Source organism: Desmodus rotundus, chromosome 3 (assembly GCF_022682495.2).
Source record: "Desmodus rotundus isolate HL8 chromosome 3, HLdesRot8A.1, whole genome shotgun sequence".
Taxonomy (NCBI): Eukaryota; Metazoa; Chordata; class Mammalia; order Chiroptera; family Phyllostomidae; genus Desmodus; species Desmodus rotundus.
Genome location: NC_071389.1, coordinates 8,649,385 through 8,664,100, shown reverse-complemented (window position 1 = coordinate 8,664,100; position 14,716 = coordinate 8,649,385). Strand labels below are relative to the sequence as shown.

The window sequence follows — 14,716 nt, the reverse complement described above, 5'->3', positions numbered from 1 at the left end:
GGGCACAGTCTCCCACCAGGAATCCCCTGGTTTTTATTATTAGCATGTTAATTGTTAACTGTTAACTATCTTACACCCACCTATGTAAAAAAAAAACCAACTGTGTCTATTCCTTTTACTTTTTAGCCAATCCCAGGGACTTACCTGCTTTGCTTTCTCCTGCCTGCCTGATCTATCACCAATGAATTTCCTGCAACCCCTTACGTCTTCCCCTTTGATTCTGATGTACAAAATAAGTGGTTAAACTACCACTGTCTGGAGCATTTTCTCAATCATTTGAGATTTTATTTCCCAGCAATTGTTTACAGTTTGGTTAAAATAAACTCATAAAAATTCTTACAGGTTTGGGCATTTCTTATGTTGACCGTGGGAAGGACAAAGGTTTATACAAAACTTTCTAAAACCAGAGAAAATCTTGCTTAGTCTGGTTACTAGTAAGAAAGCAGCATAGTGGTTAAGAGCTCAGACTCTGAATACAGATAGAATCTTAGCTCTAGTTGTTTCTAGATGCTTCTTCATTTGCAAGATGCGGTTAATAATAGAATCTACCTCTTAGAGTTTTAAGGATCGAATGAGATAATGATGGGAAGCTTTAAGCACATAGTAGGTGCACATTAAATGGTAGCTAGAATCATTAGTTATTATTTGCTGAGTGTAAGAGGAAAAGCAGTGAGCCAGGGTCAGAAGGCCTAAGCTGTTGTCTTCGTTCTTCCACCCACTAGCTGCGTGACGCTGAAACAGTCGTCTAGCCTCTGAACTTCGCGTCCATATCTGTAAAATGAGGAGAATGGACTAGATCTGACAAACTACTGTCTGCAGGCCAAATCTGGTCCACCTCTGTTTTTATAAATAAAGTTTTATTGGAACAGGGCCATGCCCATCATGCTCATCCATGTATGTGTTTTCTACAGCTTCTTTTGTTGCTCTATAGCAGCAGAGTCGAATGGGTGTGACAGAGATGGTATGACCTGCAAAGCCATCTGCAAAGTCACCTGCAAAGCCATATTTCCCATCTGGCCCTTTCCAGAAAAAGTTTGCTGGCCCCTGGACAAGATGGTCTCTGTGGTTGACCACAGTGGTGGTCCCATCACTCCCACCCTTCTGTGTCTTGGGCTATGTAACCTTCAGTGCCCACTCCATCCTGCCCCTGACACTGAACTCAGCCACGTGACTTGCTCTGGGCAATGGGATGTTACAGACGTAACACAAACAGAGGATGATGGCAAAGTGCTCCATGATTGGTCCTGCTGTCTCTCTCACCTCTGCTAACCATGAAAGCTTGCTCGGGCCAGCCTGCGGGAGGCTCGAAGACACTCTGAGTGGAGTAGAACTGCACCGAGGCCAGCCAAGGCCAGCCAAGATCAACCAAGGGCAGGCCGAGACACAGACACAGAGCGAGCCCTTCCAAGGTCAGCGGGTCTCCCTTCTGGCAGACTCCAGGCAGTGAGCAGTGACTGGGGAATGCCACTCAAGTGTTGTGGGTGCTCATCTCACGGCGTGCTTATGGCAATAGCCACCAGGGTGATACAATCCCCGGGGCCATTTTGTCTCTAGAATGTTGACATTACGTAACTTTTGGTAATTCTGCTGCCTGGACTCTGGCCAGCTGTACTTCCTCTGCATTTAAACACAATTTTCAAGATCTGATGGCATTTAAGCCTTTCTGGTTTTTGGTAGAGGGAAACAAGCACTTGCCCTCGCCCTCCTGGGTGGTCCCAGCCACCCTGTCTGAGTCTCTTTATGTGCAAATGGAGATCTCATTTCACCTCTTGGAGGGTGCAGCCTGGCCAGCTCACAGAGAGAACAGGGTTAAACGCACAGCACTGTGTAAATGCCCAGGAAGTGCTGAACTGAACTTTCCAAAAGCTAAAAGATTACCTGAAGTTCCTGGGTCCGAATCGTGATTTTTTTATAATGTTCCAGAAGATATTTCAGATACAAAGACAATCCTTAAAAAAAAGAGAGAGAGAGAAGCAAGAAGATTGTAAGGATTCAATTCACTTCCTTTGCTTTCCAAATAGTGTCTGCCAGAGCTTGCCAACAGATGGACGAGGGTAACACTGCCCCCCATCAGGAGAGCGTGAGTTGCCACCCAAACTTGTGCTGTTAAAATGGTTGATCAGCTTGGCTGGGCTCAAAGCCCAGCTTCGTTTTGGAGGTGGAAGATGAAAAACAGAACACCAACAGCACACCTATTGGCCAAGTGTCCACTGTGTGCAGAGCCGCGAGCTGAGTGTGGGGATGTCAGGAGCTTCCAGGTCAGCCCCAGAGACAAGGTCTGAATGCCTGAAAGCAAACATGCGCTGTCTCCAGCCAGCGTGGCGGCCAGTGCTGAAGGCGGTCGGGGGAGGAGTGAGCTCAGAAGAGGTGAGATGAGAGAAGGCCCCTTGGCCAGGAGCCGCTGGGTGTGGGCGGAATTCAGAATGGAGGACATGGTGGGCTGAGTGATGGCCCCAAAGACACCTGGGTCCCGATCCCTGCAGCCCGTGAGTGTAACCTTCTAGGACAGAAAGTGCTGTATAGATGCGATGAAGCTAAGGATCCTGAGAAGAGGGGGTGGGATGGTCCTGGATTAGCAGGGTCAACCTAGTACAAACACGTGGGTTCTTATAAGAGGGAGGGAGAGGGAGATGTGGCTCCAGACAGACAGAGGAGAAGGTGATAGGACAGAAGCAGAGAGATTTGACGATGCTCCGCTCCTGGTGGCGAGGCAGGGGGACCACGAGCCAAGAGGAGCAGAGAACAAAGCCCTGGAGACTGAAAAAGGCAAGGAAGCGATTTTTTCCTGGAGTCTCCAGCCCAGTGAGGCTCAGTTTGGACTTCTGGCCTCCAGAACTAGAAGGGAATAAGTATGTGCCGTGTTAAGCCACTGAGCTGGTGGTAACTTGTTACAGCAGCCGTGAGAAAGCCACATGGGGATGAAAGCAGGTGGGGTATGGGCGACGCAGAGCATGTCCCAGCCAGCACTGAGCTGAACTGGGCTGCACCAGATGATCGGGAGTGGAGGAGCTGAAGGTGGAGGGGACTGGAAGGCTGAGGTCAATGTGAGGCAGGCCTGGAGCAGTAGCGTAAAATGAGTAAACTTGATTTAGACATCGTTGAAATGTGCAGAGCCTGCCCTGTGAGCCTGACCCTTGGTTAGGCAATGCACACATTGCCCTACTACATCACCTGGTCATTGCTCCATTTTACAGAGGAAGCACCTGAAGGCGGGGCAGGGAGGAGTGTGAGAGTCTCAGAAGAGGTGAGATCGGAGAAGGCTCCTTGGTCAGGAGCCGCTGGGTGTGGGCAGAATTCAGAACGAAGGACGTGGTGGGCTGACATAGAGGCTGCTGAATGCCACCGCTGGCCAGTGGCTGAGCCTGGACTCAAGATGTGTGACTCCATGCTGAGTCACTGCTATTTCAGCTGCGGGTCGAGTAGTGAATGGGCTTGATGGACAGTGTTCCCCCCCAAAATAACTGGGATGCATTAGAGAGGAAGGAGCGAGCAGGGTTTCTTAGCCGCAGCAGCAGTGACACGTTGGCCTAGACCGTCCGTTGTCGTGAGGCCGTCCCGTGCACTGCAGGGTGGTCAGCGGCATCGCTGGCTCCTTCTCACCGATGCCAGGGGCACCCCTGCCCTAGTTGTGATAATACAAAATGTCTCCAGACACTGCCGGGTGTCTCTGGGTTAGAGGCAGAAAACTTGGCTAAGAGCCCCAGACACGCCCAGGTCTTTGGTGCTGATGTTCTAAACCAGGGTGGGTGGGAGAAACAGGTATAAGAAAAAAGAAGAGAGAGAGGGAGAGCCTTTTTAGGAGTGGAATAGTGGCCCCATCATGAGACAGAGGAGGAGATAGGTTGGGGTGATGTGGGGGGCTGGGGAGCGGGGAGGAGTGGCCAAGCTCGGTGCCAGACGAATTGTGTTTGGGGTGCTAGAAGGACTCTCAGGATAGGTGGTCAGCAGAGAGTGGGGCATGCTCAGTTGGCGAGACCAGCCCAGCTCACCCAGAGTCTTCATGTAAATTAGGGAAGAGCACCCTTCCTCCTGGTGGACGTGGCCCCAGCCAGGGGCCCCACCTGCCACCTCGGTGGGGCTCCCTTAGGTGGCACCAGCCTGCCCTCCTGTTCCTGGCAGCCTGGCCACGTGGCCATCACTGCATGGGAGTGGCTGTCAAGCACATGGAGAGGAGAGTTTCTTTGTGTGAAAGGAGATGAGGGAGGAGGACCAAGAAGGAAATACTCAGGTAGCAACAGAAATTGGAGAAAGGGGCAGCTGAGAAGACCCTCAGGAGAGAGGCAGGGTATGCCAGGCCCGGGAGGGTCCAGAGGTGAGAGGGTTTCGAGACAGAGAACCGAGGGTGCTGGGTGGGCCAGAGGGGACACGGGCTGGGGCGGGAGGGCGGGCTGGCCTGTGCAGGACGCTTCCGTGTCGGTTACTCATCAGGGATAAAGCAAAGAGGCAAAGACACAGTAGGACAATGGCAGGGAACACAGAGGGTGTACTGCACTCTGTCAAGGTTGTTGGGGAGAGAGGAGGGCGGGCAGCAGAAAGGGGCTGAAGCACTGTGGGTCCCAGTGAAAAGAACTACCATCCTGAAGCGCATGTCTGATGGTAAAGAGGAGAGAAAGGCTGAAGACGGAGGTGGCCGTTCAGGACCTCGTGCAGTGTTCTCGGGGAGGGGGTGAGGAGGGGAGACACAGGGAGGGGAACACGTGGGGACGATGGAGGGAAGGGAGGAAACGTAGGCACGGAGGCAGAGAGGAAGGGAGCGGAACACGCTCGTGCCCGGGGCCCCGATCTCCAGCAATGCAACCTTCTGAGAACTTCCACCAGGAAAGAGTGAGAATAGTATCATAATAGCACCAATATTTTCTTGTCATTATAAACAACCCAGCAAGGAAATGTGTTTGTCTTTACAGGGGAGGCAACGGAAGCCCGGCACAGTGAGGCTACAGGTTTGGGAGGTGGTAGGATCGGAACTCAGACCTTGGCCTGTCATTCTCTTTTAAAAGAGGCTGGAGGCTCCAGAGTGAAGGGCTGGGTTGGCTCACGTGTCGTGTGCACAGGGACAGGTGCATTGGGACATCGGCGGGAGGCGAGATGGCGGGGGTGCGGGGGAGGGTTGGCTTGGGCTGTGGGAACCAGGCACGAGCGTGGATTTGTGCTGGCTGAATTGGGATGGACGTGGGACTGGACTCAGCTGCCACCCATGACCTAGGAACCCAAGGGGAAGGATCTAGAGAGGGTTAGGGACAGCAGGGAGTCAAGGATAATGAAGGGGAAGGGAGAATGAGTGATTATGTTTCTAGATTCGATGATGAACGGTAATATTAATGAGATTCTCTCTTTGGGAGAAGGGACAATTCTTTCTTATATTTCTGGTGACAAAAGTTGTATGTGTCTATTACAGAAATTCAAACATTACAGAAACCTGCATGTGAGAAGTGTTCACTGCTGTATGTTCAACAGCCGCACACAGTAGGCCCGCAATACACAACTGTGGAACGTGTGCAAGTAAAGGCCCGGACGCTGGGATGATACTCTCAGTAGGTTTATGTCTTTTCTCCAGGTTTTTCTTTTGGTCACATACTAACATTTTTAAAAACCAAGAATGGGAGTACACTCTGCATTGTATTACAACTTGGCTTTTCTCACTGAAAATTACTGCGTATCTGGGTTATCAGAGAAAGAGCGATTTTCTACATATGCAGGGAGGCCTTTCAGTTGTGACAAAGTCTCGCAGAAACAGACACAAGAACCGAGCTTGCTGAGATAAACGTGGAGCCCGTTCTTTCCCTTATCAAAGGAGCTGGGACACCAGGCGGGAGGCGTGGGGGCTCCATTTCAAGGTCCCTGCTCGGACGGTTCCCATCCCCCAGGCCGGACCACGCAGCCGTCACCAACCAGACCTCCAGTGGCGGCTCCGGCCTCCGCACCTCTCATGACAGAGCCAAACGGCGCAGACGGCTTCCCTCCCATTGACCCGACCCGATCTCCTGGGGGGCTCACTTCAGGGTTACAAACCTAGCTTGTTAGGTGTGCTTCATCTCCTAGGACAATATTCTGAAAGGCGTGTAGGTATGTGAATAAGAGCAGGGGCTTTGAGATCGGAGGGACCTGGACAGAGTCCCAGCTTCACCACGTGGCAGCTGAGACACATGGCCCCTTCTCGTGACTCCAGGAAGGTGGCCAAGAGAGGGCTCTGGCTGCCCCCCACACGTGGGCCACATTGAATGGACAGGTACTGGAGGCAGATGATGGCGGCAGGCCACGTTCACTAAGGTGCTGGGACCCAGGCTGGTGATTTGTGTGTTTACACATTGCTTCATCCTCTCTACAACCGCAGGGGCGTTCATCCCTGTTTTATAAACAAGTGACTAGGGGCACAGAGAAGGCAAGTCACTCTCACACAGCTGGAAAGTGCACAGCGAGAGGCCAAGCCTGGCTGGTCCCCAAAGCCCAGACTCAGGGTCATTCTGCCCTAACGTGAATGCGCTTTCCTTTGGTGTGGCTTGTGGTGGGAACGAGAACACACAGCTCCGTCTCTGCCCGAGTTAATGACAGAAGCTGTCACCTACAACTGGGCATGTACCTGGGACCCCTCTGGATCCTCAGAGGGAGTGTGGGGTCCCAGGAAAAACACGGGCATCAGGATCACGATGACTTCAGTTGGGGTCCTGACCCTATCATGCACCGGCTGTGTGACCTCGAGCAAGTTTCTTAATGTCACTGAGACTCAGTCCCCTTCCCTGCAAAGTAGAGGCAGCAGCAACCCCTCTCGCTGGGTCGTGGGAGGACGCAAGTACACGACAACACACACAGCCACACGCACCCAGGGGGGGCTACGTGAACCACGGTTCCTGCCCCTGTCTCGGGAGCCGGGGACACGGCAGGCTCCAGGGGTGTGTGCGGGAGGGGCTGAGTGACTGGGGACCCCTGCTGGCCTCGGTGAAGCACAGTACCTGAGTCACCTTATCGTGGTGACATACGCATAAAACATTTCTTGAGCCAGTTTCTTCATTTCGAAAATGAGGATATAGTTCCTGCCTCACAGAGCTATTGCGAGGAGGAAATGAGAAAACGTGTGAGAAATGCTTAGAACAGCCGTCACAATGTGAGTGCCCAGTAGTGAGTGATAGCCGCCGTGGTCACCACCATCACCGTTGTCCTCCTCCCTGTCCTCCCCATCATCATCGTCATCACCATCGCCTTGCACAGAAGGCTCTGCGCTAGGAATTCGGCACGGCAGGACTTAACATAGAGAATATATGGAATACTCTAGCGCACCTCTCTGGTTTTTAGTCTCTTGGGACCTTGCCACACTGCTTGTACTGAGGGAAAATGCCTCTTACCGTCAGCTTCCTCTCCTGCTGAATGAAGGATGGGCCCTGCTCACTGACCTTCTGCTATCAACCCTCCATGCTTCTTCTCTGGCTTCTTAGAACGAAGCAGCTGTCATCACAGAATCCAGTCTGTGTTTTCCCAATGGGTGTTCCACTGAGCATCACCCCGGGAGGTGTTAGTTGGGGGGCAGGGGCACCAAGAAAGGGCGTGTTTATTCTGGGAACACCATGCTGCATCCCATCCTTACAGACCCCCCCCCCCCCCACCCGCGCATATTACCATAGAAGGGACCTGCAGAGACCTGCTTAGCATTGCTCAGGCCCCCTGACGCTAGGCAGTGCTACCTGGAGCGAGTCTTTCTGGAATTGCTGGCCCAAGGGCTTAGCTTCACAATCTGCGTTCCTTACGGTAGTGTATGACCGGATTTAGACACAGGCTACAGTGACTAAAATGTCTTGGGGCTGGGGAGGGGGCGGTCCGCACAGACCTCGGGCCCACTGTGACTGTGGGTCACGGCCCGTCTCTAGTTCAAATCCTGAGGAGCAGCTAGAAGGGCAGCCACGATTCCTCTGATTTCACGTGCCCGCAGGACCCTGCTGTGGTCGCAACAACAGTGACATCGGGGCTGGAGGGCCACTGGGGTGTTGGAAGAAAACCAGCCCCTTCTCTGTGTTACATGCAAGGGGAAGGCATTTATATAAAAGTTAATCTTGTTTTCTCCTTTTTTTTTTTGGAAGAACATTATACCACCTTCTGGATTACTTTGGAGACATCCTGACTGGGGGTGTAGAATCACGAGAGTTGAAAAATCACTCCTCTGTTCTCATTCATCGCTGTAGAAATGTGAAATTCATGCAGCCTCACTGAAGGGCAATTTGGCAAGGAGTCTGAGCAGTCTTCAGAATGTCAGAGTTCCTCAAGGTGTGGCCCTGGGCTCTCCCTTGTCACTCAATAATTTCTTTCTAAGTGATACTATTCACACGTGTGGCTTTAATCATCCATCCATCCATCCATCCATCAATCCACCATCCATCTATCTACCATCCACCCATCCACCATCCATTATCCATCCATCCATCCATCCATTCACCATCCATCCACCATCCATCCATCCACCATCCATCCATCTATCCACCATCCACCCATCCACCATCCATTATCCATCCATCCATCCATCCATTCACCATCCATCCACCATCCATCCATCCACCATCCATCCATCTATCCACCATCCACCCATCCACCATCCATTATCCATCCATCCATCCATCCATTCACCATCCATCCACCATCCATCCATCCACCATCCATCCATCTATCCACCATCCACCCATCCACCATCCATTATCCATCCATCCATCCATCCATTCACCATCCATCCACCATCCATCCATCCACCATCCATCCATCCACCATCCATCCATCCATCCACCATCCATCCACCCACCATCCATCCACCATCCATCCATCCACCATCCATCCATCCACCATCCATCCATCCATCCACCATCCATCCACCCACCATCCATCCACCATCCATCCATCCATCATCCATCCATCCACCGTCCATCCCACAGGTAATAAGCACCCACCACGTGGCACATGTTCTTCTGGGTTCTGGGTTACATCACTAACATCTGTTTCCAGACTAGACATCCAGGGTGACAGCTGCGCCCTTGGCACCTCATCCTGGGTGTCTCACAGGCACCTCACACTCATCTTCGCCCTCAACCTGGTCCTCATGCAGCATTCCTCACTCTGGATTTTAGCGAAGGGACCACATCTGTCCTTTCGCAGCCAGAAACCTGGGGGTCTGTAGGCCCCTTTCTCTCTGTCACAGTTCCCCATCTGTATCCAATCCCATGCTGACGCCTGTTGCGACCTCTCTTAAATACCCCGGGAATCTTCTCCCTTTCTCCATCCCTGCCCCTGCTCCAGTGCTAGCCACTGTCATCGCTTGTGACAGCTCCTGACTAGTGTTCCATGCTGGCCGCTTCCCAGTGTATTTTCCACTCACGGCCAAGATGACTGTCTTCAAGTGCAAACCTCTCCATCGGCTCTTTGCTTCAACCCTTTCATGGGCTTCTCGCTGCTCTTAGGATAAAGCAGAGCTTCTTACCAGGCCCCTGTAAGCCCCCACGTGGCTCAGCCCCTGCTGGCCTCCTTGGCAGGTCCTGCCCTGCCCCCACGCCTATTTCTAAATTCATCCCCTTGTGTCTTCCATGCACCCGGCACCCTGCTCCCTTTACCCAGAGTGCTGTGCTGTCCCCCTCTCCTCTTGGGCGAGTAACTCCTATGCACCCTGCCCTTCCCAACCAGATCAGAGTCCTGCACTTCTTGTTTGTAGCAATCGTCACCATTAAAATGTTGTGTGAGTGATTTTCCAATTAATGCCCGCCCTATGCCTCTCTGAGACTGTGAGATCTATAAGGGCAGGAGTAGTGCCTCTTTTTCTTCCCCGATATTTTATTATAAAACATTTTAAATGTAAAGTGGGAGGAATTTTGCAGCCAACACCCCACGACCTGGATTCTACCTGTTTCTGACCCCATCATATCTCTGGCTCGCAGGGTGCCTGGTGTCTGGGAGGCCTGCAATAACTTTGTTGAGTGGAAGCCGCCTGTGTCCTGCCACCTGCAGGGTGATAAAGGTGCACAGGTACAAGAATGTGCAAGGATGCTATTTCAGCATTATCCGTAAGTATGGGAACCTGGCAGCAACTCCAACGCCCAGGCCAGAGGACTGGCAAACTACGCCGCGACCATCGTACGTGATGGGATTCCTCGCCATCAGTGACAAGGGTGACGCGGATCTGTGAGCGCTGACAGAGAACGGTGCTCCTGGGGTGCCATTCGGAAGACAACGAACAAGAACGGGTATAATCTTCTGTCAAATTAAAGAATCAGTAAACGCCGGGCTAGTGCCTGTTCTACGCCAGGTGCTTTACACACATCTTTGCGTTTCAACCTCACAGCAACCCTGCAGGTAGAAGGATGAGCGATCCTTACTAGTCCCATCTGCAGGCAAGGAAACTGAGGCACAGGGCAAGACACTTGCCTAGAATCACACAGCTATGTCCAGGGGAAGAGGCCTTGGACGTCACACGTGGAATACGACAGTAGTGACAATACCAAATGCTGGCGAGGACGCAGAGCAGTAGCAACTCTTACTCGTTGTCGGTGGAAATGCAAAATGGTCCAGCCGCTTTGGAAGACAGTTCGGTGGTTTCTTTAAAAACCTAATATACTCTTACAGCACGATCCAGCAATCACGCTCCTTGATGGTTACGCCAGGGAGTCGGAAACTTATTCTACACAGCAGCCCGCACGTGGACGTTTGGGGCAGCTTTATTCCCAGCTGCCGAGAGGCGGACGCCACCAGAACGCCCTTGGGCAGGAGAATAAACAGTGGGGCCTGCAGACAGTGGAGCGCTCAGTACTCGGAGCTGCAGGGACGGCACTATCGAGCCCTGAAAAGGCGTGGAGGGGACGTAAATGCTCGTTACTAAGGGAGAGAAGCCAGTCTGAAAGTGCGGCGTGTCTGCCGTACAGTTCCACCTCTGTGACACTCTGGAAAAGGCGAAACCATGGAGACCGCAGGAGGACCAGGGCTGCCAGGGGCAGGGGTGGGGGCAGGATGAATAAGCAGGCAGCGCACGTGGGGCTTTAGGGAAGTAAAAGTACTCTGCATGACCTGTAACGGCAGATACCTCTCACGGCAGCCTTGTGCAAACCCAGAGAATGTCCAACACCGAGAGTGAGCCCTAACTGGCAACTGTGGACTCCGAACGAGAATGAGGCGTCAGTGTGGGTTTGTCAATTGCAGTAAATGTATCGCTCTGGTGCCGGCGTAGGCGCAGGGGGCAGACGGGAAACCTCTGTACTTTCCTCTTAATTTTGTAGTGAACTGAAAACTACGCTGAAAAAGCTCATTAAAAAGAAATATAACTGTAGTTATTGCTGAGAGATAAGACTTAGTACGATTTTGATTTAATTTTCCTTTGGCCTCTGTCTTGTCTCCTTTCTCTTCACTGATCATAGCTCACGTGTTTTCTCCAAGGAAAAGCACTTCTCCAGAGGACGAGGGAAGTGAGTCTAGAGAAGGGGATCCCTGGCCGCACGCCTAAGAAGCCTTCCTGAACAGATGTCTCACCGCGATAAAATTCAACGCGACATTTTAGAGTAAGGCAGCTACATGAGAAAAAAAAGTTCCGGTAACCTTTGTCGGAGCCGGATAGCTGGATCCCGACGTCTCGGAGGAGTCGCTCCGTGTCCTCCAGCCAGGACTGCAGCAGGCGCAGGGTGTCCAGCGCCACCTTCTGGAGCCCGGAAATAGGTGGGCTCACCTGAAGGCACTGAAGACGGTCCACCTCCTTCTTCAGGTCCTTGCTACAGCAAGGCATTTTCATGCAAGCCTGCAAAGAGATGCGACTGTGAGCAGCCCAGACATTGTCTCCACAAATAGTACCTGAGGTGACCCCTGAAGAACAATGTTCTTGACTCTGCCGTGAAGCCGGCAGGGCCGCGTGTTGGCCGCACTGGGAAGGCATGCCAGTTTTATTTGCTTTTATGTTGGCAGAGGGGAGGGGGGTGTTGCGGGGGGGGGGGGGAGCTTTTATTTTCTTTGGGCTCCAACTTGGACTTTTGGTGGTCAAAGAGACCCTGCTGAGGTCTCTTCGATTTCAAAGCCAGATTGCCAAGGACAATTGGCTGAAGTGAGAACCGAATTCGGCTATTTTTACTTGTTGAAATTCCTGCTGACATCGACTGGCGCGCTGGTCAGAAAGTGCGGTTTCCTGATTTGGAAGAGCTGACAAGCCCACATTTGCACAGTCTCCCCAAACAGTAGCTGCTGATTTCCAGAGAAGCAGAAGCAGCTGCCTGCTCTGGTATGCAGGGTCCCGGTGTGGGGCCCGTGGGGGCTGGGCCAGACCCCCGGCCTGTCCCCCCTACCATCAAAGGCGGGCTTCCCATGGCTGGGCTAAAGAGAAAGTGCAGACAAGGAGCAGGGATGTTTCTTTGGTTTCTCTGGAAATCGCACTGGGCTCTTCCTGCCCCTGGGGCCGTGACCTCCTGAGTCAGTACTGGCAGTGATTCAGGCTCCTCCCCCTTGGCCGCACCAGGTTCACCTGGGGGCAGACTTTGAGGTCCTTTGCTTTCAGTGCTCAACCAAGCTTCTCCAAGGAGAGAAAGGTGTGCACAGAAGCAGAGCATCTCTGCCGGACCTGCCGCACGAAGGCTGGCCGGTTTCCCGAACAAGCAGCGCAGATTTAGACAAAGGGGACAGGTGCGCAAGCAGAGAGGGGCCACCTGGCAGCTGACTAGAGCCGTCTTCAGCTTCTCGACACCCTCCGTGATTTCCTCCTGCTTGCAGCTGCTGAGCCGCATCTCCTGCAGGCTCCATTTTCTCTGCTGGAAGTTGATGCTGTCCTCGGTGACCTGGGTAATCTTCTCTAGTAGCTGGTGATCAAGAGGGAAAAAAAAAGATGTAAAATACAGGGTGGCTCTGGGAGGAGGGGACTGGGGAGCGTCACCCCGCCTCTGCCCGTGGGGAAGGAGGTCCTGACAGGTGTTGGCGATGGCCCTGGAGGGAGGAGGCCACTGGCTCTGTCACCAGGACACGTTTCCTGGGATTGGAGATGGTTTTTACGATCCCAAGGCCTGTCTGGTTGCCATTCATTTGTTCTAGATTTTTCTGCCTTCGAGGAGTGATTCCTAACACAGCCCGATGCCGTGGGCTCATAGAGGAGCTCAGGGTGTCCTGGGGCCGACCAGAGGCATGGGTCCTCACGTGCATATTGATTGACATGGAGGGTGGGAGAGAATTATTGGAGGATGGACAAGGCTGTCCCTCCAGCCAGAAGTGCGTCCTCGCTGCCGTCCTGCCTCTTCAGAAGGAACGAGCCAAGATGCATTGCCTGGGGGAGGCAGCCCTTCCTCTCAGCGCTAATGAAGGTTACACGTGCGTGTCTGGCGACCAGAAATACCCCGAGAGATTTAACTGGATATTCACAGAAACATTTCAAGGGAGTTTAAGTGGCTTTTGCTTTGGAACCCCCCCCCCCACCCCCCGTCAAATCCCATAAAATCAAAACAAATCTTTACGGTGTAGCAACAGTGTGAGAAACGTGGGCCACCAACAAAAAGCAGGGACATATGCTCCCAGTGTCTGCAGCCCCAGGTCCCCGAAGAAGACAGTGTAGGAACTGGACCAACCTGTTGGTCCGTGACGGGTTTGTCCTGAAACGGCTTCACTCGCCCATAGGTGGCCTTGATGACTTGACTCCGGAAGTGCTCCAGCTGCAGCACAAGGCAAAGGGGACTAGGTCAGCAGGGCGGCCGGCACCCGCAGGCCCGGGGGCAGCCTTGCCATCACGGGGCCCCAGGGGACTCAGTGAGAAGGGTCTGAGCACCGTTGATGGTCGTTACAGGTTATCAGAGTCTCCATGTCTCGCTGGAAGGGGCAGAGCCCACAGGAGGGAAGGCAACAGCAGGTTTTAATTACTCTTTCAGCCTGCCTGCCTGCCTGTCTGCCTCGCCCGGCTGATGCGTGTGGTCAGCGCACACACGTCTCAAGCCCTCAGAAGAGCTGCTTGCTGCCAATTATCCAGTTGGAAGCCTGGGGCCGGGAGCGCTCTGCCGTAATTGCTAAGCTGGCACCAGGCCATGAAAGAAATATTGAGACTGTCAGCCCAAGGAAACCATGTAATCAGCAAGGGTGCCTGTGGGCAGGAGAACTCGCTCCCTTCTGCCGTTTCGTGCCTCACTCCAGACGTGTCCCAGAGACTCCGTCTACCGTAGTCCCCTTTGTGTCCCCAGGGACCGGTACAGTGCCGGGCACAGAGTGGACACTCAGTAAATATTCACCGAACGCTTCTGAACAGAAACATACATCAGAGACCGGGTCCTCGGCTTCAGTTCAACCCGCTTCTGAGTGCCTCCCTGGTGCTGGCGTCTTCAGATGACGGGCGATGAAATAGCACAGTTAAATTAGATCGGGGCTTCCAGAATTGCAAGTTCAGGTTTCCGTGAGAAGGGAGAGGCAAGTTTATCTGGGAATTTACCAGCATGGTGGCCCCTGGCCTGGGTTTTTGGTTCACTGGCAAAGCGTGGGCACTAAAGACTCTAAAAAATCAGAGTTCTGAAGGGACCTGAAGGGCCAGTCAATCAGCTTAAAAGGCTGTGGGTCCCAAGATGCAGGAGTTTACTGTATGGAGTTCTGGGAAACTGAGCCGCCGCACAATGACTCTCCTAAGGACGTCTCTGCGGCTGGCCTGCCAGAAGCCAGTGGGGGTGCCACAGCCAAGGGGAGGCCCTGACTCATCCAAGGAGGGTACGCAGAGTGGGCGGGCCCTGTGAGTGACGGCCCCCTTACCACCGCAGGCACT

At 53.1% G+C, this 14,716-nt stretch overlaps 1 protein-coding gene across 12 annotated transcripts in view; it reads right to left on the bottom strand.

Annotated features, from left to right (window-relative positions):
• Positions 1-14,716, bottom strand: part of FHAD1 (forkhead associated phosphopeptide binding domain 1) — a 116,836-nt gene that overhangs the window by 43,512 nt on the left and 58,608 nt on the right. For all 12 annotated transcript variants that reach the window (XR_011650944.1, XR_011650945.1, XR_011650946.1 and 9 more), the window contains 4 exons: positions 13,545-13,628; positions 12,639-12,788; positions 11,548-11,743; positions 1,879-1,949 (listed from right to left, as the gene is read on the bottom strand). Coding sequence is in view for 7 of the 12 variants with exons in the window: in XM_045190546.2 (XP_045046481.2) it covers positions 1,879-1,949; positions 11,548-11,743; positions 12,639-12,788; positions 13,545-13,628 (501 nt within the window). In the remaining 5 variants the exon portion in view is untranslated. The remainder of the gene's footprint in view (positions 1-1,878; positions 1,950-11,547; positions 11,744-12,638; positions 12,789-13,544; positions 13,629-14,716) is intronic.